The 26,082-nt window shown below is 42.7% G+C and overlaps 1 protein-coding gene across 1 annotated transcript; it reads right to left on the minus strand.

The window, feature by feature from the left end:
- Window positions 1-6,452: 6,452 nt before the first annotated feature.
- On the minus strand, window positions 6,453-22,112 carry LOC141578935 (membrane-spanning 4-domains subfamily A member 12-like). Its single transcript, XM_074373007.1, has 6 exons — window positions 22,068-22,112; window positions 19,803-19,946; window positions 17,589-17,645; window positions 14,216-14,335; window positions 12,729-12,849; window positions 6,453-6,487 (listed from the first exon to the last, which is right to left on the minus strand). Exons 1-6 carry the CDS (start codon window positions 22,110-22,112, stop codon window positions 6,453-6,455), a joined length of 522 nt encoding a protein of 173 aa, XP_074229108.1.
- Between the last annotated feature and the right edge of the window lie 3,970 nt (window positions 22,113-26,082).

Consider the following 26,082-nt stretch of genomic DNA (forward strand, 5'->3'; position numbering starts at 1 on the left):
ATGGAAAAGATTTGTACAAGGAAGGACCCCACGGGGTCTTGCTTGGTATCATTTCTGCTATAGATTGAATGTTTATAATTCCTCTGCAATTCATATGTTGAAACCTACTCCCCAAGGTGATAATATTTGGAGGTGGGGCCTTTGAGGGGTGATTAGGTCATGAAGGTGGACACCTCTGGAATGGGATTAGTGCCGTGATAAAAGAGACCCCAGAGGGTGTCAACTCTCTCACCCCTCCCCACCATGAACGCTACAAATGAAAAAAGAGTTTATCTGAAACCTTAAAAGTTTCAGTTTGGGAGGCACTGATTCCAGTAAACTCTAAGGGAAACAGAAAATGACAGAGATTTATGAAGGCAATATGGACATTCCAGAAAAGTTACACAGGTTATTTTTACAGAACTATGATTACTGCCTGCAGGCATTCAGCAGATTGGTTGCTAAGCTGTGGTTTCTAGTGGGTAACCACAGAAAGAAGTTCCCTATGGTCCCCAGGATGGGCGGTTCAAGGATTTATATAGCACCAGCGTGTGGTGTAAGTTCTACTTCCCTAATGGCCCCCAGCTTCATTTCAGATCTTGTAATGTAAGTGAATCCACACCATTGTGATTTGTCCCCAAGAGCTCCCTCACGCCTTCTGCCGTGTGAGGACACGCCAAGAAGACAGTCATCTGTTGTCAAGGAACTAAGCCTCTGCCAGACACCAAGTCTGCCGGTGCCATGGTCCTGGGACTTCCCAGTTTCCAGAACCATGAGAAATAAATGTTGTAGTTCAAGCCACCCACATTATGGTATTTTTGTTAGAGCAGCCAAAATGACTAAGACAATTATCTATGGAATTTGAGTTATTGTTAAAAAGCCAGTCACAACAACTCAACAACTAAGATTAAATGGGAATTCACCTGTGTTTTCTCCTGGTACTTTAGTGATGCCTGTATCTTACAGGGAATATCTATACACACCACATGTATCTTACATGTATGTATTTTAAAAATTTTACCAATTCACAGGTAGTTTAAGTCAGCTTTATTTTTATTTTCTCCACTGACAGTAGGTGTATGGTGTCAATGTACGTTTTTCCTACTGCAATGCTTCCTTTCCTCCAAACTATTAATTTTCTTTTTATAAATAATATAGTATGTGACTTTACTTTTTACATTTTCATTCCTAATACACTTAGAGTTCATTCTCATGTATAGTATTGTTGCAGAAAAATGTGTTACAGCTCAGTGTTACAGTTCGGTGTTACAGCTCAGTTGTGACAGCAACCTGGATCTGGACGAGAGACCAAGCAGCACTCAGAGAGTTGGAGAACTCAGGTTTATTATGCCAGCGGGTCCACAGGAGTTAACACTCCAAGCTCTGGGACCCGTCTGTAGGTTTACAGAGGCTTTTATAGGCTGCCAGTTTACACTTTGCAACATCATATGCAAATAGGGTATAACAAAAGTTGACTAATTAGGAACAAGCTTTGTAGAAATGGACCAATCAGGAGGGAGAGAAATAACCAATCAGGAGTGAGGGAAATGGACCAATCAGGAGTGAAGGAAATAATCAATCAGGAGTGGGCTCAGGGAACCAATAGAATTTCAGGGGTAAGTAAGCCGTTTCAGAGGCAAAAAGTGAGATAGAGCCTCTGGGCCAGGGAACTGGATGGTGCTGGCAGGAGAGTAGTGGCCCTGCTTGGGGGTCCTGCCTATCTTTTTATGGGGCTTCCCGCCTCAGTATGAGATATGAATGTAATTTTATATTTTCCCAAAAGGCTACCTAATTGTCTGGTACCATTTATTAAACAGTCCATCTTTACTCCAGTGATTTGAAATACAATGCTTATAGTGTGTTAAATTCCCATATGTATTTGCCCCTAATTCTGTTCTTTCTCTTCTGTTCCACTGGTCTATTTTTCTGTTCATGTGTTAGTGCAACAATGTTTTAATTAAGGAGGATTTGTAGTATGTTTTAATATAGGGCAGGTCTCCCCTCACAGGTTTTTTTCCTTTTCATTATTTTTCTGGCTATTCTTGCTTGTTTCTTTTTCCTTATAAACTTTACTATTAATTTGTATACCCCCATAACATAGCTTGACAATTTTTGGAAAGATGAATGATGTGAACTGACTGCTACAGGAGAAAGTAATGAGGCATCTGAATGGGGACCCATAGGTTACTAAGCCCAAGTTGTTTGGGGGCCAACCTGCTGATGAAAAATTAATCAGTTGACCTAAGAAAGAAATGGCAACTTTTATTCAAGCCAAATTTGAGGATTATAACCTGGGAAGAGCCCCTCAGAAAGCTCTGAGAACTGTTCCACCGGCTAGAAGTCAAGGCACAGTTATATAAGTGTTTTTTGAGACAGAGGGCTGTACATCAAATAATGTATTATTGACAGTTTGCATAATCCAGATCTAAGTGTCATCATCATTGTGGTGGGTCATGAAATTCCATACAAGATCAAGAATGAATGTTATCTTTTACTGAGTTGTCTAGTTGATGCAACAGGAGAACGTTACTCTTTATGGTTGAGCAGGTATTCCTGCCGATGGGGGAGTTTGGTTAATGCCTAATGCAGATACAAGATGCACAGTGCGGGAGGAGAAAAAGATTGAAACCCAGTTCCCTGTAACAGGAACTCATTAATTGATGCATACATCATTGACCTTCCTCCCTTCCTGTATCACTTTTCCATTCTCTCACAATATCCGAATCCTCATGTCAGCTTTGGCTTTTGAGGGAACCCCAAATAAGACACCTGCTGCCTTGGGCTTTGAAACAACTGCCAAGAATGAGAATACGAGACCCTGAAGACCAGAACAGATCATGGGGCCTGCATAGCTAGTCTAACCCTTCCCGTCCCCGAGATGATGCTCACGTCTTTTCTACAGCATCCTTGTCAGTGCTAAGCACTTCTGGTTCTCTTGTCGGGGAAAGGAGGTGAATGGGTTATCTTGCCCTAGTGATCTAGAGAGAACTGCGTATCCCCCCAAAGATTCAGTCACTACACAACCACCCCACTCATTCTGGGCATGCAGCCCACTCATTCTGGGCATGCTGATGGCTTGTGTAAACTTTTGTGCATTTTTGTATCACTCAGGGTCCTGGAAGAAAAACAGAAGGCAGTCTTAGAGGTTTACCTAAAGAAGATTAATGAAGGAACTAGTGATAGAAATGTGGGCAGGTCATGGGAACCAAAACAGCTGTTGACACACTGGGGACCAATAACACGGAGGCTATTACTTCCCCTGAGACTTAAGGGGCAAGGAGCAGGAACCATGTCACTGCAGCAGGAAAAGCTGCAGCCAAGGATGTGGGCTGCCTCACAGGTACTGAGACCTTAGATAGAGGAACTGAGCCTACTGTCAAAACCATGATCAGAACAGGGGAATTCTGTCTCCTCCTGACCCCTAGTTTCATTGGCTGAACATCACCAGAAGGGTAAGTCCGAGGACTGGAGATGAGGCAGCCCATGTGGGCTAGCCTTTCAGGGTCCAGAGCAAGGCAGAGAAGGGCTGTGTTGGTTATCTTTCGCCTGCCTCTCCAGCTCTCCCGTCCATCCTTTTCCAGTCTCTTGTGTCCCTGGGGACTGATCTTTATATGGGGTTCGTCACTAGGCACCCTTGCCCTTCTACTCCAGCTGGCTGCAGGAAACAGGACACCCTATTAGGAGACTGCAGGAGAGAAATGGCAAATTGTTTATTCTCTCAATTCCCCACCCACCGTGATGTTGCCAAGGGCTGGTGGGCCCCTTGAGCAGAGGTCACTGCTCCTGTCAAAGTGGGCTTCCCCACGTGGCTTTCTCCTGAGGTCCAGGCAAGCATGATTTTCACTTGCCTCTTCAGGCTTAGATGATTACGGTTTGCTTCTGCTCTTAACAACTTTGACATATTGTTCTATCACTTGTGGTTTCTTTATTCCCTGCCCACATTTTGCAACACTCCTCCCCACTCCCGTATTAAGTGTCCATCAGGTGATCGCACTGGAATGTTCTAGCTCAGTCCTACCGGTTACCTGACTGCTCTGAGAGCAGAACATGGATCTGGATGGGCAAGTGGAGAAGCACGGTGTCCCAGCTCAACGTCAGGCAGAGAGCAAATCCAACTCCACTCTGCCTTTTGGTTTCACTCCAGCCCTGGACGAGTCCCACTCACACCGGGGAGGGCCACCTGCTTTACTCGGGTCACCAGTTCACATGCGAGCCTCTTCTGGAAGCGTCCTCATGGACACATCCAGCAATAATGTTTAACAGCCATCTGGGCAGCCTGTGGCCCACTCGAGTTGACACATACAATTACCCATCACAGATGGCAATACTATGAATTCTTTTTTTTTTTAAACAACCTTTGTTACTCTTTTTTTTTTTTTAAGTAAATGAAATTAAATGAGCTCCCTGTATTTCACGTGTTTATTCCAATTTAATAATAATTGATTTTAAGTTAAAGCTGTCTCAGATCTTTTCTATAACATACTTGCATGAGATAGTTACAAATGTAGACGACGGTGGGATGGTTGGGACTACGGCTGGGACAGCCTCATTCTCGCCTGTCTCCTCTATGTGCAGTGTGGGTGCCAAGGGAATCTCTGACACATGGCTATTCATAGAGAGATGAGTTGCTTGCTTGCTTGCTATGAGTTATTCCCCTTGTGTAAAACCCCATGTCAAGATACGGTCCCTTTTCTATAGATTATCTCTTCAATCTATTTGAGTATGTGAAGGCTCATACCGGCCACAATAAAGAGCCACTCAACTCTGAGCTGTTCTCTTAGGCCTTGGTGGCCCCTTTCGTAATTTGGCCTCATCTTCATACTGACCCTCAACTGGCAGCGTTTTGCTGAAGGCTTTGCTCTGCGTGGCTCTCCATGCTGCAATTCCCAGGAAGCCTGAAGCTTCCTGCCTCATCTCTCTCCAGTGGCCCAGTGTTGGGGCCTGCAGGCACTGGTGGGATCTTTCTTTTCTCCCTCTTGCAAACTCTGAACTCCAGGGGTGGTCCATGGCCCCTCTACCTGGTCACACAGCCATGCCTTCTCTTAACACTGCCAGCTCTTGCTCTGGCTGTTCTGGAACAGGTTGGAATGTCCCACCCAAGGCTCGAAGCCCGTCAGTGGGGGATGGGGGCTCTCCTGTAGACACCCACAAGCTTTATGGCTGCATTTCCTCTCCCTCACCTCCAGAGAGCAGACACACTCAAGTGCCGCACGCTCGCTGTGGGATGCTGAGTGAGAGGGGACTCTCCCCTCATAAACCCATAACCCTCCAGGGGCCGCGGGGGATGCAGTGCCCGGTATTGTGGGAAAGCACCTGTGTTTGTTTCCAGGGCTGCTGTCACAAAGCATCACAAACTGGGTGACTTAGGACAACAGAAATGTATTGTCTTATTGTTTTGAAAGCCACAAGTCCACAGGCAAGGTTGTGACAGGGTCCTCTCCCTCTGGAACCTGTAGAAGGACCCTTCCTCACCTCTTCCCAGTTCCTGGGGGTTTCCTGCAGTCCTTGGTTTTCCGGAGCTTGCAGTTGCATCACTGCAATCCTCTGTCTTCACAAGATGTTCCCCCCGATGTCTTCACATCGTCCCTGTGTGTCTGCCTCAGTGTCCAAATCTCCCTTTCTTATAAGGACACCAGTCATATTGGAAAAGGCCCCACCCTGATGACCTCATTTTAACTTGATTACTTGGTTACCCCATTTCCAAGTAAGCTCACAGTGTGAGGCACCGGGGACTAGGCCTCTAATGTAGCCTTTTTTAGTGTGTGTGGGGGGAACACAATTCAACCCATGACAGCACCTCTCCGCAAGATCTCAATTGATTTTTGGGGGGTTAGAATGTTGAGTACATCTTCAGACGTGGACTCTGTCACCAATTCTTGAAAAATAGAAAAAATTCCATGTAGCCTCCTGTATCATCATGCTGCAGATACAGTGATAAGAGCTAATAAATGATAAATAATACTTTACTGAGGGATTACTGTAAACTAGGAGCTGTTGTAAAGCCTTGTAATGATGTTTTGTCATTTGATCTTTGCATCTACTGGGCTTGGGACTATTGTTTCTGTTTTGTAGGTGAGAAAATAAAAGCCTGGAGCCATCAGGAGTCTTGCTCTTACTACACCGGCATTACACCTGCTCCCAAGGTTAGACTATTTCCTTCGTTCACATGAAGGAGTCCCTTCACTCAGGCCAACCTCTTCCAACTTGAGTGCAAGTGGACATTCACTATTACATTCCTACACTGCCCCAGCTGGCTGTGTTTATCCGTTGTCAACTCAGACTGGCTCTTAAGAAAGGAAGAGTCAACTTGTGGTCAAATTGCATCCTTTATTGAAGAAGTAGGAAAAAAGAGTAGTGGAAAAGACTTCATTCGAATGCATTTTCCATGAGGCCTCTTGAAAAAAAATTACGGAGTTCGTCACTAATTCACAATTAATCTTGTCTTCACTGGAGTCACACTGGGTCTTTGCAAATTATGAAGAGATAGTAGATTCCGACAGTGAGTAACCTGGGGTGAGTTAAGTGATAGCAAATTACTTGTTATTATTCTCTGAAATAAAAGCCTTGTCCTTAGCCACTGAGTCAAAACAAGGCAAAACAGTAGAAACCAGAAACAAACATGTAAACCTAGAGTGCGACCAGTTGAAACCATAATGAGGAGGTTGTATCTACTCTGTCTTGGAGTGGAGTCAAATGCACATCAGACCCAGGGTCCATCAGGAACCCGAGGTTTCAATGAACCACAACAACCTTATTAAGCTAAACTACTACTCTTTGCAGAATCACTTCAATCTCCAGCTGGACTCTGGTGGGTCCTAAGTTTCCTCCTGGGTCCTCTGCTTCCCGTTCTGGGTCAGAAGGAGAAACATCTGAACAACCAATGGAGCAGAGAGCTATCTGGCTCAGATGACACGATTTTGGGGTGTCACTGCAGAAGACATTCTAATGAGGACAGTGTCATTATTTTCCTGAGTAAAACGCTTGCATTTTTGCTTTTTGTGTTTTAAGTTTTAAGAATATTGTGTTGTCTTAGCACAGACACAAAAAGCCTGAAAATTCACAAACGCTTTGAACAGGTTTATAATCAAGTGAAAAACCGATCCATATTCAAAGCTAAGCACAACAATTGTTGAGCAGTTAGAAATAAAGGAGAAGCAGTTTATGAAACTAATTTTAGTTAAATCTGAGACATTAGTTATCCAGGAACATCGAGTGTGAATACTAATATACAAAACATTAATAAACTTCCTAAGTATCTTTCAAGTTTATCATCTTCTCTTTATCCCCTATTGTTGAAATTTAGGGACTTGCATTTGGCTAACATGTTTCCTGTTGGAGCAACCCCTTAATTATCCCTGTCTCCTGCCTTGTCCTTCTCTAATCCGATCTCTGTTCTTCTGATGAATGACTCCTTCAAAATCACTCTACTGCACACTTATCTGAATTCTTCACGGCAATCCCAGCCCCTCTGCCACTACTCAGTTCAGAGATGGGCTGGCCGAAGGCAACTGGGCCAGTGTGAAGTAGAGAGGATTCCTTTTGGCTTCTGAGAAAGAGAAGCCAGTTTCTCCTGCTGCATCTGAACCAGGAAGTAGGCTGCCCTCACCATCCTATGGCCTTAGGATAAAGATGAAGATTGCAGAGGAAGACGGAAAGAATCTGGGTCACTGATAACATCACTGAGCTATTGAACCAATTGATCCTGAAGTCCCCTACTTGTGGACTTGCTGTTGTAAGAGAGGACATATTTCCTGATTGATTCAGCAGTTTGGTGGGGGGATCTGTAATTTGCTGCAGGAAATAAAATAACCATAAAGTTTGATAAGGAAACTCTTCTGTGTGAAGCCCTTCAATAGCATGCTGGTACTTATAGACTAAATCCCAAACTCTTCAGTAAGGTGGTGTAGCCCTATTTAGAACTGGCGTCACTTTCCATTACTCTCCTCCACGCACAATGGCACAAACATGCCATTCTTCTGGATCCAGACAGAGTTGTAGGCTGTTTTGTTAATATGCAATTCTTTTGGAGGGATTAATTGTCTATTTTTATTTGGAAAGAATTCAGAGATGAGGAGATGAGCTTATCAGCCATTACAGTCTATTTCTTTCCATCAGTATTTACTTATTGTCTTTATCCTTTATTCTATTAAGGTAGTATATTATATTGATTGATTTTTTTTTCAATTTTTAAAAACTGTGCTGAAATACACATAATATATAACACCTTAATTTTAAATGTGAGCTCAGTGGCCTTAAGTATGTACATAATATTGTGGAACCATCACCACCATCCATCCATCTCCACAGTTCTTTTCATTTTGTAAAACTGAAATTCTATGCTTGTTAAACAGTAACTCCACATTACCCCCTCTCCTTGGCTTCTGACAACCATTCCTTTCTGTCTTATGATTTTGATTATTCTAGTATCTCATATAAGTGGAATCACACAGTGTTTGTCTTTTTGTGACTGGCTTATTTCACTTAGCATAATATCTCTAAGATTTATGCATATTGTAGCATATGTCAGAATTTCTTTCCTTTTTAGGGCTGAATAATATTCCGTTGTATGAATAGGCTACATTTTGCTTATCCATTTATCTGTCTATGGAAACTTGGGTTGCCATGTTTTAGTTATTGTAAATAATGCTGCTGCTGTTGAACATGGGTGTACAAATATCTCTTTGAGACCCTGTTTTCATTCTTTTGGGTATATATCCAGAAGTGGAAGTGCTGGATCATATGATAATTCTATTTTTAATTTATTGAGTAAACACCATATTGTTTTCCATAGAGGCCGTACCATTTCACATTCCCAGCAACACTGCACAAGGGTTCCAATTTTTCACATCCTCACCAACACATGTTATCTTCTGTGGCTTTTTAAAAAAATATTAGCCATCTTAATGGGTGTAAGATGGTATCTCACTGAGGTTTTGATTTGCATTTCCTTAACGATTAGTGATGTGCTTATTGGCCATTTGTACATCTTTGGAGAAATGTCTTTTCAGGTCATTTGCCCATTTTTGAATTGGGTTGTTACTGTTGTTGTTGAATTTTTTATGTTGTATTATATTCAGATACATGATCTGCAAGCATTTTTCCTATTGTGTGGGTTGCCTTTTTACTCTGTTGATACTGCCTTTTGATGCACAAAATTTTTAATTTTCATGAAGTCCAATTTGTCTGTTTTTTCTTTTGCTGCATTCTATTTTATTCAAATTATTGAATGTGGGGTATTGAAATTTCCAACTGTTATGTAAAAAATTTTGTGTTTCTCCTGTCAAAGCTGTTAGTTTTTGCTTCATATATTTTGGGACTCTTGTGAGGTGCACACATGCTTGTTAACTGTCATGTGTTCCTGAGGGACTGACCTTTTTATCATTATAAAAATGTCCTTCTTTATCTCTAGCAACACTTTGTCTTAAAATCTATGTTATCTGTCATTTCTATAGCCACTCCACCTCTTTTTTGGTTTCTATATACATTTTCCCATACTTACGTTCAATCTATTTGTGTCTTTGAATTTTTTAAAAATCTCTTTATTATTGTATTTAATTATTACCTTTTTATTATTTTATTTTGGCAGGATGGTGGGGGAGATAATTAGGCTTATTTATTTTTGGAGGAGGTACTGGAGATTGAACCCAGGACCTCGTGCATGCTAAGCATGTGCTCTACCACCTGCGCTATATCCTCCCCCATCTTTGAATTTGAAGTGTGCCTCTTGCATACCACTTTTAATTGGAGCACATAATTAAGAATCCGTTTAGCCAATCTCTGCCTTGTGATTGAAATGTTTAATTTACATACATTTAATGTGGTTACCGATAAGATAGGATTTCTGTCTGCCACTTTGCAGTTCGCTTTCTATATCTTGTTTTTTCTGTTCTTCTATTTGTCTATCACTCCCTTCTTTTATGTTAAATAGATGTTCTCTTTTATACCATTTAAATTATACTTTTATTTCTTTTATTATATTATTTTTGAATTATTTTCTTAGTGGTTTCCTGGAGATTAGAGTTAAAATCTTAATTTATAATAATCCACTTCAGATTATACAAATTTAATTTCAATAGTCTATAAAAATTTGCCCCTCTGTAGCTCTGCTCTCCACCTTTGTGCTATTACTACTATATAAATTACATCTTTATACCTTATAAGTGTAAACAGTTTTATAATTATTGCTTTATGAGTTCTTTCTTAATTGTATAGAAGAAAAGGGTTTGAAACAAAAATACATTCATACTGAAATTTATATTTACCTATGAAGTTATCTTTAATGGGGAATCTCTGTTTCTTCTGATCAATTCTGTTTACTCTCCAGTTTCCTTTCCTTTCCAGTCTGAAGGACCAGCTCTAGAATTTCCTGTTGGATGTGTCTGCTATAGTGACACTTTATCAGTTTCACTTATCTGAGAATGACTTAATTACTGCTTTATTTTCAAAGGATAGCTTTGCAGGATGTATAATTCTCAGTTGACAGTATTTTTCTTTCAGTGCTTTGAAGGGGTCATCTCACTCAGTCTTCTGATCTCCATGATTTCTGATGAGAAATAAGCTGCTAATTTTATTGAAGCTCCCTTTTACTGGATAAATTCCTTGTCTTCTGCTGATTTCAAGATTTTTTTCTTTGTCTTCGTCTTTTGGCGTTTTGTTTACAATGTGTTTAGGTTTGGATCTCTTTTTGTTTATCCCATTTGGAGCTTGTTGAACTCGTGGGTGTATAAAATAATGTTTTTCATCAAATTTTGAGGTTTTCACCCAAGATATTTTCAAAAACTCTTTGTGTTGCATTTTCCCCCCCTTGCTTTTCATTTTGTGACTCTCATTATGCACATTTTGGTATAACTGATTGCGTTTCAAAGGTGTCTGAAGCTGTGTCCATTTTTCTTAACTTGTTTTCATTCTATTTCACTGATTAATTTCAATCTTCAACCTATCTTTAAGTTTGCAGATTATCTCTTCTGTCAGATCAAATATTCTGTTGAGTTCCTTGAGTGAATTTTTCGTTTTAGTTATTTGTTTTCTGCTTTAGAAGTCCTATTTGGTTCTTTTGAATAGTTTCTCTCTTCATTGACATCTTTATCATGAGACGTTGCTCTTATATGTTCCTTTAGTTTTTTTAGACATGGTTTCTTTAATTCTCAGAGCATACTTATAATAGCTGATTTAAAGTTTATTTTTTCTCTAGTAAATGTAACAGCTAGGCTTCTTCAGATCCAGTTCCTTTCGATTACTTTTTCCCCTTGTGTTTAGGCTATTCTTTTCTGTTTCTCTGTATGTCTCATAACGTCTTTTGCTAAAAAGTGGGTATTAAAATAATATAATGTGTTACTGTTGGAAATCAGATCCTCCCAGCGGTTTGTTGTGTTGTTGTTTTTGTTATTCTGTTTAGCGACTTGCCTGGACTAATTGTGTAAAGTTTCATCTTTGTCACGTGTAGGCACTGATGTCTCTGCTCTGTTAGCTTAGTGGTCATTGAACGATTGGACAAAGACTTCCTTAACTGCCTTCCACCAATATGTTTCTCAGTCTTTGCTGAGAGGCTGTCTGCGTGTGTGTGTTGGGGTGAGTCGTTAAAGCTCCGGGAGACAGTCTGCAACTCTGCCTTAGCCATAGCTTCCGGCTTGCGGATAGACCTCAGGTCAGCCAGAGGTGGGAGACAGGTCACGCTCAGGCTTCTCCTGGGCATCCATACATCCTTGCTCATGCACATGGCCTTTATTATTTCCAGGTATTGTCATAATTTCAAAGTCCCCTGTGGACATTGTATTCCCCAGTCTTCTAAGTTTTTTTGCGTCAGCTTCTTGTTTTCCCCAGCTGTCATCCTTGGTTTAGGCAAACATGATGTTAAGTGCCACTGATTGTTCTGGAAAACATCCCAGGGAAAAAAGCTGTTCACAGCGATTGAGCTTTGAATGAGGTCAACTTAAGAAGAGCCTTGCCAGTGGGGATATCCAGGGAGCTGCCGAGAAGTCAGAAACAGTTCTCTGGGGGTGGGGCTTTGGGGCACTGCAATCCTGTTTCCCCTCATATGGTAGCTGTTAGGCAGGTGTTTTTCCCAAGTACTGTGGTTGCACAGTTGTTTCATTTAAAGGCTGCTGTGGAGGTGGGGCAAGGAGGATGGGAATAGGGCAAATGACACCACCGCAAAGCTCACTGTTTTTACCAAGATTCAGCCATTTTTCTTGAATAAGTGCTCCTTGAATTGTTGCAATTTTCTGTGATTTCCAGCGTTCTGAAAATATAGATATAACACCTTTTGCCAATGTTCTCATTTATTTTACAGAGGAAAGGATTTTTAGAGATCTTTATTCTTTGATTCCAGAAGTAATCTTTTTGATGTCCTCTAAAATCTTTACCTTCTGAAGGCATTTGAAGACCTCAAACTTTGGAAACTAACATTTCATAGCTAAATCTGAATCTCAGAGTCTGTAGCATTTGGTGTTCCTGTATTTGGTATGACCTGTGAAACCTCTTCAGCTGAAGTCGCCTCTGTTAATCTCCTGGGAGATGCAAGTCTGAAAGACAGAATTCTCCCACATAACTTTGCTTAAGACAAGTTGTTTGACTTCGGTTTTACCCAGCATCAAGCAAGGGACATTCTGGCATAGTTTCAGCAGCCCCCCGACCTCAGTTTAGAAGCAAACTTCTGTTTCTCAATTCTAGCTAAACCTGAGTCCCTCAGAGACCGTTCTTAACAGAAGCTGTTTTATCTTGATCTGTCAGCCAGAAACAAAATGACTTACTCTCTTCACCGGTTTCTGGATGATGCAGTGCTCTCACAATCCAGACGATGGTTATGCTTGTAACGAGCAGTTCGGAGATGGTGCTGAAGAGTAAATACTGTAAAAGCATGCTACCAGCTAACTGAATCCAAAAGAAAAGAAATATTCCTCATATTAATGAACCATTTAAAAACAATACAACACTTAGAAAACAGAGTGAATATCATGCATCTTATCAGCCTCACACAACTATGATTCCTTTCAGGGTATTTTTCATAACAACAAAGTATGTTTTAAATTTCTTGAGTGCTTTATAGGTACCGAGCATTAGGTTAAGCACTCTACTTCCAGCAACAACCCTACACATTGGATACTTTTATTTCTACTTTACACAGGAAGAGTGGACCGAAAAGTAGAGAGAGAAGCTATAGTACCAGATACTCTCCTGGGTGCCCATCTCTTTCTGTCTTTATACTCCCTCTGTTGGTGAGAATGACCATGTGATCTGTGATTTGTGCTTTTCCAACAGTGCACGTATAATCTGCACGTTCTGTTTTCTTTTGACTTAAACAGCATGGGCATTATTACCTGCCTTGGGTGGAACCACTCTCCCTCTCCACATTTCTACCGCGACCCAATGTAGGAGCTTCTGCTCTCTTAGAACCAGGTAGGGATGGCTTCTGGTGCTTTTCCAAGCTCTTCACTTACAGTTCCCCATGCGAGAAGCAGGGGCTTATCTAACTGGTGATGTTGAGAGAAGGAACCTAACTCCTTCTGCGTTCTCTTTTTTGTCAGAGTGATTGGTGCTTATGGCCTCACGTTCTTCTCCTCCACATCTGGTGATTGTCTCGGCCCAGCTCAGGGAGGCCTGTGGTCCATCTGTAACTAGGGGGATGAGTTTAATTCATGAAGGGAGGTATCAGTATGTCAGTAAGCTCACTTGGCCAAAGATTTAAAACTCCTTCTCCTGTATACAGGAGACTCTGTGTAGCAGTCACCTGCAACAACCACCAACAGAGCTGATAGTTTTATCTGCATCTGCTTGATTCTTGTGTCTTAGCTCCATTGGTTCAGACCGTGAGAGAAGTGTGAACGGCCATTTGGGTTCCTAGGGCTGCTGTAATAAAATGTCACAGCTAGGTGGCTTAACACAACTGTCTCCCAGTCCTGGAGGGCAAAAGTCCAAAAGAAATGTATCAGCAGGACCACGATCCTTCCAAAGCCCCCAGGGGAGGGTTCTTCCTCCCCCTTCCAGCTCTGATAGCCCCAGGTGCACCTCTTTCTCCGAGGTTCCTAGCGTTTCCAAATTTCAGAAGAAAACTGATTTTTTAAATACTTCCACGACAAACATCTTGAGGAAATACAGTTTGTTTTTGTATTTCTCCTGAGATGTTTGACAACTTTGGCTGCCTTTTCTATGCCTCACTCACTGCAATATACATCATTCACCATAGTTTTTTTCTTTTAATTTAAAATTTTGATCCGTTATTATCAAATGTGGTACTTACATGTGACCAAACATATTCATTCTTTTCGGAACTGAAAGAGAAACACGCAATGCATAACATGATTGTACCAAGTGCAGATAAGCAGGCGCTAAAGATGTTCATAACACTGGCAGAGATAAGCTGTAACAGACACACAGAGAAAACTGGTCAGGGGCCGCACAAACAGGTTTCGATGAAGCAATCAGCGTGTAGTACTGGCCGGGACATTCAAGTGGAACATTTTAACCTGATTTTCTGGACTCTTATTGCAATTGATATCATGAGTCTGCCTTCCATTTGTCTGGAACCTAATCAGGATAAAAATTCTTTTTTTCAGCCAAGGTATTTATTTAGTCATGCAAAAAATAATTATACAGTGCCTACAACACGCTAAACATTGTGCTAAGAACAAACTCAGACTTCAACTCAAAAATCTTACAATCGAATGGGGGAGATAAAATGACAAACACTTAGTTTCATTTAATAAAATTCGATAAATGTCATGATATGGGTGAGCTTCCAGTCTAGGATTTGTCAGTGTCATTCATCCTTAGTAATGTCACTTTGTGACTTAAAACCTTTCCAGGGTCCCAACTTCCCTCAGGAGAGCATCCAGACTCTTTTGAATGGCACTGAAGGGCTTGCATGAGCTGAGAAGAGAGGCGATATCCCTTTGCAAAGGGGCAGCATGCATTTTGTATGTATGTGTGAGGATAGTTACATTTTAAAGAGGCTTTTTTTTTTTTTTTTAAATAATGAGAAGAGGGCTGTGATTTGATGCCAGTTAACCAAAGGAAAAGCCATAATGGGACATGCGAACTTTTGATTGTCCAGCAGGCAGCCCCCTTCCTGTTTTGAGGGTTCTCCTCATTGGTTTAGTCTTTATGAAGGAAGTTTATCAAACTTCTGTGAAAGTCAGAAGAGGGAGGTCCTCCCTCTCTTCAGTCTAAGAGCCAGGGCTGGGCCATGGCCCGTGTAATTCTCCTCCTAAGGATTGTAAATCTTGAGCAAGTGACTTAAAGATGAATGAAAGCCTGGAATTCATTCCTACAAGTGGCAGCTGTGATGTTACATAGGGGATAGTGGGAGGCTTGGGTGCTGGATGGGAACAACTTGGCCGGATATTCTTTGCTAAAACACAGCTATTGTGCGTCTATGCTTTCTGGAACTTCTTCAGATCCACTTCTTTTCTTTTTAAAAATTTTTTTAGGGATAATTAGGCTTTATTTATTTTTGATGGAGGTACTGGGGATTGAACCTCAGGCCTCATGCATGCTGGGCACTCACGCTACCACTGAGCCATACCCTCTCCTCCATTTATTTTCTAAGCCTGGTCCTTCACCTCCTGTGGATGCTATGAGCCTTGCATCATCCCGATATTTCCCTGATATAGCCAGGTTCAGTTCACAGTGGTGGACAAAATTGAGAAAGTGTATTATGGAAAAGAGAAGAGTGTATGCACCATTTCAGAAGCGTGGGAAAGCTCCAGGAAGACACCTGGCATTTGATGTGGCTGAAATGTGGAGCACTGAAGGGGAGTTGGATAAAGTATGACCAGAGAAGTGGGCAGGGGATAGATTATGAAGAATCTAGTTTGCTGTGCCAAGGAGTCTCAGTTTTATCTTTAGGGGGACGTAGAACGATGTTACTAGGAGTATCAGCTAGAAAGATTTTTCCTTAGCAAAAATCCAGGTTGTGGCACGCTCCAGAAAATGCACACTGATACTGCCTCCACATGCTTACCCTATGTCCATTTATGAGGTCAGAGAGGCTTATGAACCAGGATCACCTACAGAAAGATATTTATGTTCCAAAAAATCCTAATCAAGCATTTGAATTTAATATACAACATGATTACTTTTGAAGGGTTCTGCTTCTAGCGTGAGAGGGTGAGGAACTTTACGGACCAACAACCTAACAGAACTTGTGAACGTTACTCAAAATAAACCCAATGATTTAAAATCTCTGGAAATAGTCCTCAGGGCATGCAGTACGTGAAGAAGCATTTATTTAAGGAAATCTACTAAAACTCAGTAAAAAGTGTCTCTGTGGTGTCTGAACCGAGATCCGCACCCTCTTGACCTCCTCTCAGCTCAGCAAGACCACTCTAGTTTGGTGCGGCCGAGAATGCAGGGCCCCCATTCCCCTCAAGTCCCAGGCTGAGTTTTGTCCAGTGCTGTCCTCCGTGGAGGGGCAGGTAATCTAATTAGCATTGCTGACTCTGCTCCCAGCTCCCTGTTGCTGAGGCAAAAGAGGGGGGCTCTCTTCTTCTGCCCAGTCCCCACTCAAGGGATGGAGGCTGTATCTTGGGTGTGAGAGTACCAGGCCCTGATCACCCCTGCCCTGGCTTACGGGGTAGGGGTTTCACAACATGAGAGGCAAACAGAAGAGACCTGGGGCTGCTGTCCTTCTTCACCAAGCCCGTAGCTCTTAAAGTGGAGGTGTCACTCGGGGAGAAGCACCTCATTGTCCTTGTCCCCCAGCACATCCTAGCACCAGAGCCTTGGCTCAGAGATTTTGTCCAGGGGACAAGAAGGCCATAGAATAGAGGGCTTCAGTCTCCCCCAGAAGAGTGACCTTCATTTACAACAGAGTATGGAGAAGTCTAGACGTAAGGGTACTCTCAAGAATAGGAGTTGTGACGAAAGGCAATTGGGAGGGACTGATAGATTGAGATGAGGCACAGGCTTAATTGTAGGCCAGCTCACTTGCCAGAGGGATGGGGAAAGAAACAGGAAGAGCGGTACTGGTTTCAGAAAGAAATCGCACATACTGATTTGGGGAGCAATTCCTTTAAAAGAGCCCACATTTGATTGGATTAGCCCATGACTCAAGCATTGTTGAAAACAATAGAGCAATCAGCAGGAAGCTAGCGGACCTTAATGGCAAGTTACAGACAGGAAAAAGGACAGTCAAAGAGAGCCCTTCTAAAATAAATGCCATCCAGGGATGACTGCAGGTACACCCAGAGCTGCACCGCCTTTCAAGGAGCAACTTCAAACTCAGGGGGAGAAACAGATTTCACTAAAATATTTCTGTAAGTCTTTAAAACAACCACCACCACAACAAACAAGCAGGTAACTGTTACAAGTGCTTGGGTGGGAGGCTGGTACCCGACAGGCTGGAAATGACGCATCCCATCAAAACCCTCCCATCTGACACCTTACAAAACCCATTCCTCACTCTTCGCCTTCCCCAACACCCATACGCAAAAAGATGCACTAGTGTGCACCCTTGTAAAAAGTAAGAGGTTTTTTTTTTTTTTTTTTAACTCAAACATTTGGAAGAATATTTCCCCTTCCTCAGAGAAGTTGGCTCAGAAGCAATAACTTCTTCTCAGTTTGTGCCAGGCAATCTTTTTATCTTTGGTGTTGCTCCCAGCGTTCCGGCATACCTTGTACCGTATTGGCTTCTTCTCCGCGCTCACGCTCATGGATCCTGAGGTGAGGAACTGGGGGTAGAAGCAGGCATTTGTAAGCACCCGTTCGCATTGATGGGCCCCCTAAACGCATACTTTTCATAGTGCCTGTGGCTTTCTTGAGATCTAACGTACCCCTGAATTCTCTGAAGAAAGCGGTTTTCCCTGTGTATGTCAGTTCTGTGCTGACCATTAGTAGGCTCGCTAAGAAATGGATTCTCTATTTCTCTGTCACAGAGATGAAAAGACCTTCTAAAGTCTCTGGCACTGATGAAACCTTTGGATGGGTGATGGGGCTTAAGGATCTCACAAAGGTTTTATGAGAAACGAGCAGTAGTTGCTTCACTTGTTTTGGCTGTCGCTTATTAAGCTCATGACATAGATGGTTAGACAGTACTCTCTTGTGGCCAGTGGGGTGGCTGTCATTTGCAAGAACATTTCCCCCACCCTGCTGTAGAAAAAAAGATTCCATCAACGGAAAATAGTTTCAGAAAACCTTTGACCTGAAGCTTTGTAGCTTTTTTCTTATCGCTGGTTCGCTCTGTAAAAGTTACCTATACTTGCTAAGTCCTGGTTTCCTCATTGGTAAAATGGGGACCAGTGATAGCTGTCTCATGGGGTGGTTGTGGCGGTTACAGAAAACGGACCTGAAACATTTTTGGAAGATGCCTGATACACAAAGATATGAAATCGGACAGTTACCATTTGTGGCTAATTCCTGCCCTAAGCATCTCTTCTAACTCGTGGACTTAGGATCCTTTTTAGATGCCTTGTATTGCGTGACTCACTGTGTTACTTCAGTTTAAAGCATTTCTCTTTGTGACATCTGGCCCCTTCCAGAAGGTTCTCCGTGTCCATAAGTGCTCTCCACGTGAGGACCGGCACTAAAGGAGGGCCTCTGAGGCAATGTCTCTCATCCAGAGAGCGCACTGCTGGCCGGACCCTCCCCAAGGTGCGGTTACTGTAGTAGCACATTTCAGAGCCCTTTTCACAAGGCACAGGGACTGGGTTACAGTCAAATCTTCTCTCCTGAAGCCCAGTTTTTGGTTGAGGAGAGCAAAAGGGTCGGTAAGAGGTGAATAAAACCCTTCCTCTTCTGAAGAGAAATGTGGCCTTGGGTCAACTTTCTAGCTCCATTCAGGTTGGAAACTTGATTACATCCGGAATGTCAGTTGTGTTACTAGGCCACATCATGAATGAATAAAATGACCCCAGATTGACAAATGGCTTCTGGATTGGTTGTAACTATGAGCCAAAAATAACTTGTGGGAAGCCATGACTTCAGGCTGCCCTGAGTGTAGTGGCTGGTAATTAATTGGTCGTGTCTCTGGTGGGGACCTTGGCAACTATGCCTATGGAACTATTACAGTATCCTTCCTTACTCAAACCCCCTCAAACCCCTGCCGTGTCTCTTCTTTTCTCTTTCCTTGCAACCTCTCTAAAAAATAAAATCACTGCCTTGGATTTCCGGTCAAGATGGCGGAGTAGTAGGCCCACGAGCTCGCCTCTCCTGGCAACTACAACAAAACCACAACCGAATGCTAAACAGCCATCGAGAAAAAAGACTGGAGCCTAGCAAAAAAGATTGGCTTCACCTGGAAACATGGAGAGGGAACCACAGTAGGAAGGAGAATAAATCTTAAAAGTTCTCATCACAAGAAAAAATATTCTGTAACTACGCATGGTGACAGATGCTAACTGGACCTGTGGTGATCATTCTGCAATGTACAAATATTGAATCATTATGTTTTGCAGTTGAAACCAATGTCAATTATATCTGAATTTTTTTTTTTGGTAATATAGTAATTTATCTCCATAAAAAAAAATCACTACTGTAGCCCCAGCCATTAAGCTCAGGCCTTTGGATTCTCGGTCTGCCTCATAACTCCAAATAGCCACTCTATTATTCTTCAAGCATACCCCTTCAAGATCTTTTATGCATGCATGTCCCTCGTCTTAAAGAATTTATCAAACATGGAACAAACAGCAAAAGGCTTTTCCTGAGTGTACACGCCCCACCCTGGCCCCCATCCCACCCTCCATTTTATTAAGGCTGTTTCCACAGGAAAATGAGCTCCTTAGAGTCAGAGATTGGGTCTTCAGTCCATTGCTTGATCTCATGAGGAATTCACTTGATACATTAGAAAAAGAAGTGAACTGAAATAAAAAAAAATACCATGGTTTACTCACAAATGGTGCTGTGCTCAGTGAATACACTACTATGACTAACACAGGGACAACACCAGCATTTTGTGTCTTTTCCTCTCTGACAAACAGACGATCACAGAGAACCCCCAGTGCGCAGTGAATTAGGGCGAGAAGTATTTGCACAGCCTGTGAGAAGAGAAAGCCATCATCAGTACTCAAGTCGCACACAGACAAACACAATCTGAGTGACCGAAAGGCCATGGGGCTGTCCAGCTTGCCCTGCTATGTCTGAAGCAGTGACGAAAGGATCATGCGGCAGGGAGGAAACAAGAGAAAAGGTGGCCGCGATGGGATGGTGGGGTCTCCACATTTACTTAGACAAGGGGTTTTTGTTTTTGTTTCATAGTAAGCTTCAGAGAGAATTGATACTCAATTTTCTAGTTGGTTCTATTTAAGTGAAAAGCAGATGCCTATTTGCTTGGTTCGGGACATGCAGCCAAGGGAGAGCCGCTGGCTTTGGGGATGTCTCAGGCTCTGCCTTGGCACCCCTCTCCTTCCTGAGGCTGGCTCCATGAGGCCACCTCCAGCCGGTGGGTCAGTTTGTGCTCGCCACCACCAGCCCGCACTTGGGTGCTTTTGGACCCATTTTCCTTCTCTCATCCTCTCTTGTCTTGGACTTGGACTTGTGCTTCCCTTTGATCCACCTGCTCCCACACTCTCTGCTGACTTTTGTCCCTACAGGCTGGACCAGAGCTCTAGGCTTTGTTTGGAAAAGCCATGAAGGAATGCTCTCTGAGGACCCCTGGTTCTCTATCGTCTTCATGTGAAGTGCTCTCAGGGGCCCTGTTTGGAGCAGGGGCTTATTCTCCAGCTGACGAAGAGCCACACACATGTGAGTGACAAGTGACAAGGGAGCTTGTGGCCACTGAAGCAGGTGGGGAAGTTCAGTCTTTTGTCCTAGTTGGGCCTCCAGCTGATTGAATGAGCCCCACCCACATTACGGAAGGCAACCTGCCTTACTCAGAGTTCACTGATTTAACTGTTAATCTCTTCCCAAAAAACACCCTCACAGATACACCCAGAATAATGTGACCAAATATCTGGGCACCCTGTGGGCCAGGTAAGTTGACACATTGCATTAGCTATTACAGAAACTGAAGATGTGGTTATGGGGTGATGACACTCCTCTCCCTTAAATTTTACCTTGACCTTGAGACAACACACTACCATGCATTTATTGGTGACTTCTGCCTCCATCTGGCACATGGCGGAGGGCAGTTCGTGATGGGATCAGATGGACTTGCCCACAAATGCCACGCTCTTCAGTTTCAGCTTCTTTCTGGGCCATGAATCCACTGACTTATCTGAGTTCAGTGAATGACCCAGAAGAGTTTAGGAGGAGGACCTAATAGAAGATCCTAAACCCTCATCCTCTCTTAAGGTGGTGGATTTAGTGGTAGGTCAGGGGGTGACCAGTGACAGGCCTATGCCTTCTCACACACTGACCTCAACACCCTCCAGGCCAGATTAGGAGATAAGGAACCAGCAATCCAGACCTCAGGCACCATGGTAGTGGGTGGTGGGGTAGAGAAACCACCAGCCCCCGACTCTGCTCCCTAGGAACTTTGCCGCATCGAGGTGTGCCCTGCATCCTGGAAGTGGTCCGGGTGGCTCCCAACCAGCTGAAGATAATCATGGACTTGAGATGCTGGGGATTTTCCTAGTACAGACTTTAATCTTGCTGGCTCAGATCCAAATGTGCTTCAAGCCCCCACAAATATTGGTGGATAATACAAAAGGGTATAGCATTCTAAGTTTGAGGAGACGTGAGAGGGAGGACACAGAGGCAGGATATGACCTCCTTGAGCTGAATATATGGGGAACGTGTTGAGAGCACAATGTTGTCAAATGGCCACAGGCCACACAGCCCCCTTGTCTGTAGCCCCTTCTGGTTTGGGGCTTCTCACTGGGCGACCTCATTTATGACCTATAAGCTTGTTTCAAACTGTTTACAAAGAAGGCAGATCTCACTGCTTAGGAGATCTGTGAGCAATCTCAGAGCGTATCTGCTGGAACCCTGGGTCCCTGGGTAGATTGTGATGATGTTGAACTATTCAGAAATGGTTTGTGGATCCATAATTTGTGTCCAAAATAGCCCTGGCATGATTGACACCATCTCAGAAGACTTTCACCCAACTTCCCTTCCTTAGGGGAGTTCATTGTACGCGTGGTCAGGGTCTTTTCCCCTTTATGTTAGGAAGATGCAACACTTGTCATTTCTTAACCCAAGCAGCACTTAGCTCTTACCCCTAATGCTCTGGTCTCCAGTCTTAAAGAATATCTTCTTGCCATTTTAATTAAGATATGGTATAGAAATTATAGAGAATAAATGGACTCCTTTTCTGTAGAGAAATATAGAGAAAAAATACTAATTATTTTTGAGATAAGGCACTTAATGATGCAGCCTCTGGCTTTCTGCTCCTTTCTTTGTGGGAAGCTTTTGGCATCAACCCACTGATGTTACGGCTACAACATAGCTAGTAACTTCCGGTCAAAAACTAAGAGCCACTTCTCAGATTTTATGCTTCCATCAAAGTCTCTAAATGAGACTGAGTAAATATCTTTTGATGTAGGTGCCCCACTCCCATTATTTTCCACTTTTCTAGGAATTACTTGCTTCCCTAAATGCCTAGGGTCACCCAGGTTTGTGTTCCTGGTTGCCACGTTTGGTCTTCACAAGAGTATCTCTCAATCTAGCCATGGTTGACTGGACAAGGTGTGGACATGTGACTTTAACTGAGCCAATCATACTTCCCTTCCCAGGAAATCGTACAGGCTTGCCTTGGAGATACTGCAGGTTCTTTATAAACCACTGTGGTAAAGTGATTGCAATAAAGCAAGCCTCATGATTTTTTTGGTTTCCCAGTGCATTTAAAAAGTTATGTTTATGCTATACCACAGTCTATTGTGTACAATAGTATTGTCTAAAAAATGTGCACACTTTAATTAAAAAGTACTTTATGTCTAAAAAGGGTCTAACCATCATCTAAGACTCCAGCAAGTCATAATCATTTTGCAATAGTAACATCAAGGATCGCTGATCACATATCACTATAACAAATATAGTACTAATGAAAACATTTGAAATATTGTGAGAATCACCAAAATGTGGCACAGAGGCATGAAGTGACCAACTGCTGTTGGACAAACAGCACCAACAGACTTGTTCTGTGCAGGGTTGCCACAAACCTGCAATTTGTGGAAAACAAAACACAAAGAAACCCACCAAAAAAAAAAATGCAGTATTGCAAAACAAAATAAGGTGAAGCACACTGCATTGAACCCTAAAACAATACAGTCCCAATCTGGGCTCGTCTCTGGAACAAGCAGTAGTGGTGTTGCCATATTCCGCTTCATGGAAAGAAGCCCAGAGGAACAGTAGAATGGAGACAGCAGGAGAGCACTCCCTACAAATTCTGATGGTCCTCAGTGCCCTGCTTCTAGTTGCCTTTTTAGACCTGCCTATAAGACACATCTGCATCTTTAAAATAAATTCCTCTTTTTTTTTGGTTAAGACTAGTGTTAGAGGATGTACATCAAGTGAGAATATTCACAGTGTCCCAGAATAATGGCTGAGTCTTAAAGCTTGGGATAGAAGGCAGTATTTTGGATTTTAAGTTTATAACATTGCTAGAGGTTGCAGCTAGTAGCCTTCCCCAAGGGCTTACTGGAAGTGGATGATGGTTCAGAGAAGTGACTATGGTCAGTTGAATAATTGTTCCCAATTATTCTTTCCCCTCTCCTTGTTTGAGAGTTACACACCTTCATGTTACCTTGTCAATTGCAGTGCCCCACCCCGCCCCTCCATGGAAGGAGAAGCTCTCTACTCACTGACACTGGATTTGACCTTATAACATGCTTTGACTGATACAACGTGAGGGACATGACACCTGCCACATCTGAGCTAAAACCCTGAGGTAATGTTAGTTCCTGTCAGTTTTCTTACTCACTTCCCTCTGTTGTGAGAAGATCACTTCTTAGGACTTTGCTGTACTTTAGTGTGGATTCCAGAATAAAGATGCATGGGGCAGTTGCGTAGTCTACCTACAGCCTACAATTCTCCAGTAATAGAAAAATAAATGTTTGTTCTTGTAAGTCTGACACTTTGTGGTTATTACGTTAGCAGCACTGTCTAATACCCAAGCACCAACCAATACCTCTGGGAAACATATGAGAAGGAGACTGGAAGAGAAGATACAATTTTGGAAAATGAAGTGTTGGTGAAGCTATGGGAAGATAGAACCACCACACTCAGAGAATAAGCAGTCCTTCAAAAATGTGAGAATAGCTTTTACTTCCCTGTTGGTGTCTGTTTGGCAGGAGATGTAATGGCTTCTCCTCATGTTGGCTAAGCAAAGGAAGAGAGAATTGGAGAGAAATTGTGTGGAGGAAGTGACCCCCACAAAAAGAGAAGGCCAGGACTAAGTCTTCCCTCTAAGTTGCAAGTGTGGGCATAAAGTTTTGGGGGAAAGATCCCTCTGGTGGTTCTGGGATGACCTGAATAGTTCTGAAAAGCTAAAGCAATATTGGACAAGAAGAACAAACCTGAGGCATCACACTTCTTGATATCAAACTATATTATAAAGCTATAGTAATTAAAACATTATGGTATTGGCATAAAAACAGACACATAGATCGATGGGATCAAATAGAGAGCCCAGAAGTAAACTCATGCATATATGATCAACAGAATTCAACAAAGGCACCAGGAATATGCAGTGGGAGAAGGATAATCTCGTCAATAAATAGTTTTGGGAAAACCAGATATTCAGTAAAAGAATGAAGTTGAATCCTTATCTTACACCATATACAAAAATCAAACCAAAATGGATTAAAGATTTAAACATAAGACCTGAAATCACAAACCTTCCAGAAGAAAACACAGGGGAAGTGTTCCTCCCCTCTACCTTTCTTGCCTCAAAGCCAAGCCAATCCAACTAAATCAACCAACCAAGCAAAACAAGGAGAAGCCAAAAGTCAAATCTGTGGCTATATTGAGGGGTAGATGCAGAGCCAGAAGTGGGAGACAAAGTTAAGAGAGCAGTAGCTGAGCTGACATGTGACTCAGTTTTTACTTGGATTATTGCAAAGGCCTCTAGTTTGGTCTTCTTTCCTCCGATATCTCATTATTCCTTTCCTTGCCCCTTTAGCCCATTCCCCACACCTCAGTCCAGCAGTCATCTTTCAAATCTGAGCGTATCACTCACGATATGTCCACTGCCTTCATAACAGTGTCCAAACATACAAAGTCTTTCATGACGTGCCCTCTGGTTTCCTTTGCAGCTTGATTTCTCAAACCATACTCCAGCCACATCTAATTAGTTTTGGTTCCACCAATAGTCCATACATATTCTATTGTTTGCTTCTTTGTATCATATTCATCTCTTACCTGTAAATTTTAAGCCCTGCATATGGCACATTTTTGGAGCTCAGAGATTGTTGAATACCTGTATAAACACAAATTTTTATGTGTTCTTGCAGCCTGCAAACTTAACTGAACTGGCTCCCATTTCATGGTATTTGAATTGATAGGTCTTAGAATAGGGGCTCATGCCATTTGTGAAATTAATATTAAAGAGAAAAAAAAATAGAAAAGTGCTTGTTACCCAGTAGGTGTACACTAAATGTAGCCATGGTTGGCTTATTACTACGGCTGTTCTAAAGAGCAAGCTGGAACGCCAGCTAACTTTTTCTCAAATTCAGATGGCATGCTTGGAAGGGAATGACTTGAGTCTAAGCTAAGTGAATATACACAGTTCCCTTTAGGGACCCTGGGGACACACCAGGCGATAAACAGCTGAAACCCAGACTCAAGAGACTCTCCTACGGAGATGTGAAGTATTAGCATGAAAGAAGAGAAGACAAACAGCGGTTTCAAACTGAACGCAAGCTGGGTGGTTGCTAACTGAAAGCCTTGGTTTGTAACAAGGCTGCAACTCACAAGGTGAACTCTCTCGCGGACGTTTACTTTCCTAAAATGATAGACGATCTTCCTTGGCAATGTTTGGATGGAGCTGAAATATGTATGATGAGCATGGATCTTCTCGACCCAGCTACTGTCACCAGGAAAATTTTCCTAGCGACGGGAGAGCCAGGACGGGGGAGTCCCAGGCTGCCAGGGCCTGGCAGCCTCCAGTCTCGGTGTGACCGGGTCTGAGTCCTAACGGCAACCCGGCCCAGACGCCCTACACTCACGTCGTGCCCTGAGCACAGGGCCAGAGGGGTGTGATCCCGCAGGTGGCAGCGGCAGCTCAGGGCCTCC

This window comes from Camelus bactrianus, chromosome 10 (genome assembly GCF_048773025.1).
Source record: "Camelus bactrianus isolate YW-2024 breed Bactrian camel chromosome 10, ASM4877302v1, whole genome shotgun sequence".
NCBI lineage: Eukaryota > Metazoa > Chordata > Mammalia > Artiodactyla > Camelidae > Camelus > Camelus bactrianus.

What these genes read in the sequence shown, in the direction of transcription:
- LOC141578935 (XM_074373007.1), bottom strand. Translation starts at nt 22,112, where the DNA reads ATGGCAAGAAGATATTCTTTAAGACTGGAGACCAGAGCATTAGGG. An exon ending in TGGAGACCAGAGCATTAGGG is followed by an intron (nt 19,947 to 22,067) that starts GTAAGAGCTAAG and finishes CTCTTCTCACAG; the next exon opens with GCTGTGCAAATACTTCTCGC. An exon ending in AGAAGCCAATACGGTACAAG is followed by an intron (nt 14,336 to 17,588) that starts GTATGCCGGAAC and finishes TGTCTGTTACAG; the next exon opens with CTTATCTCTGCCAGTGTTAT.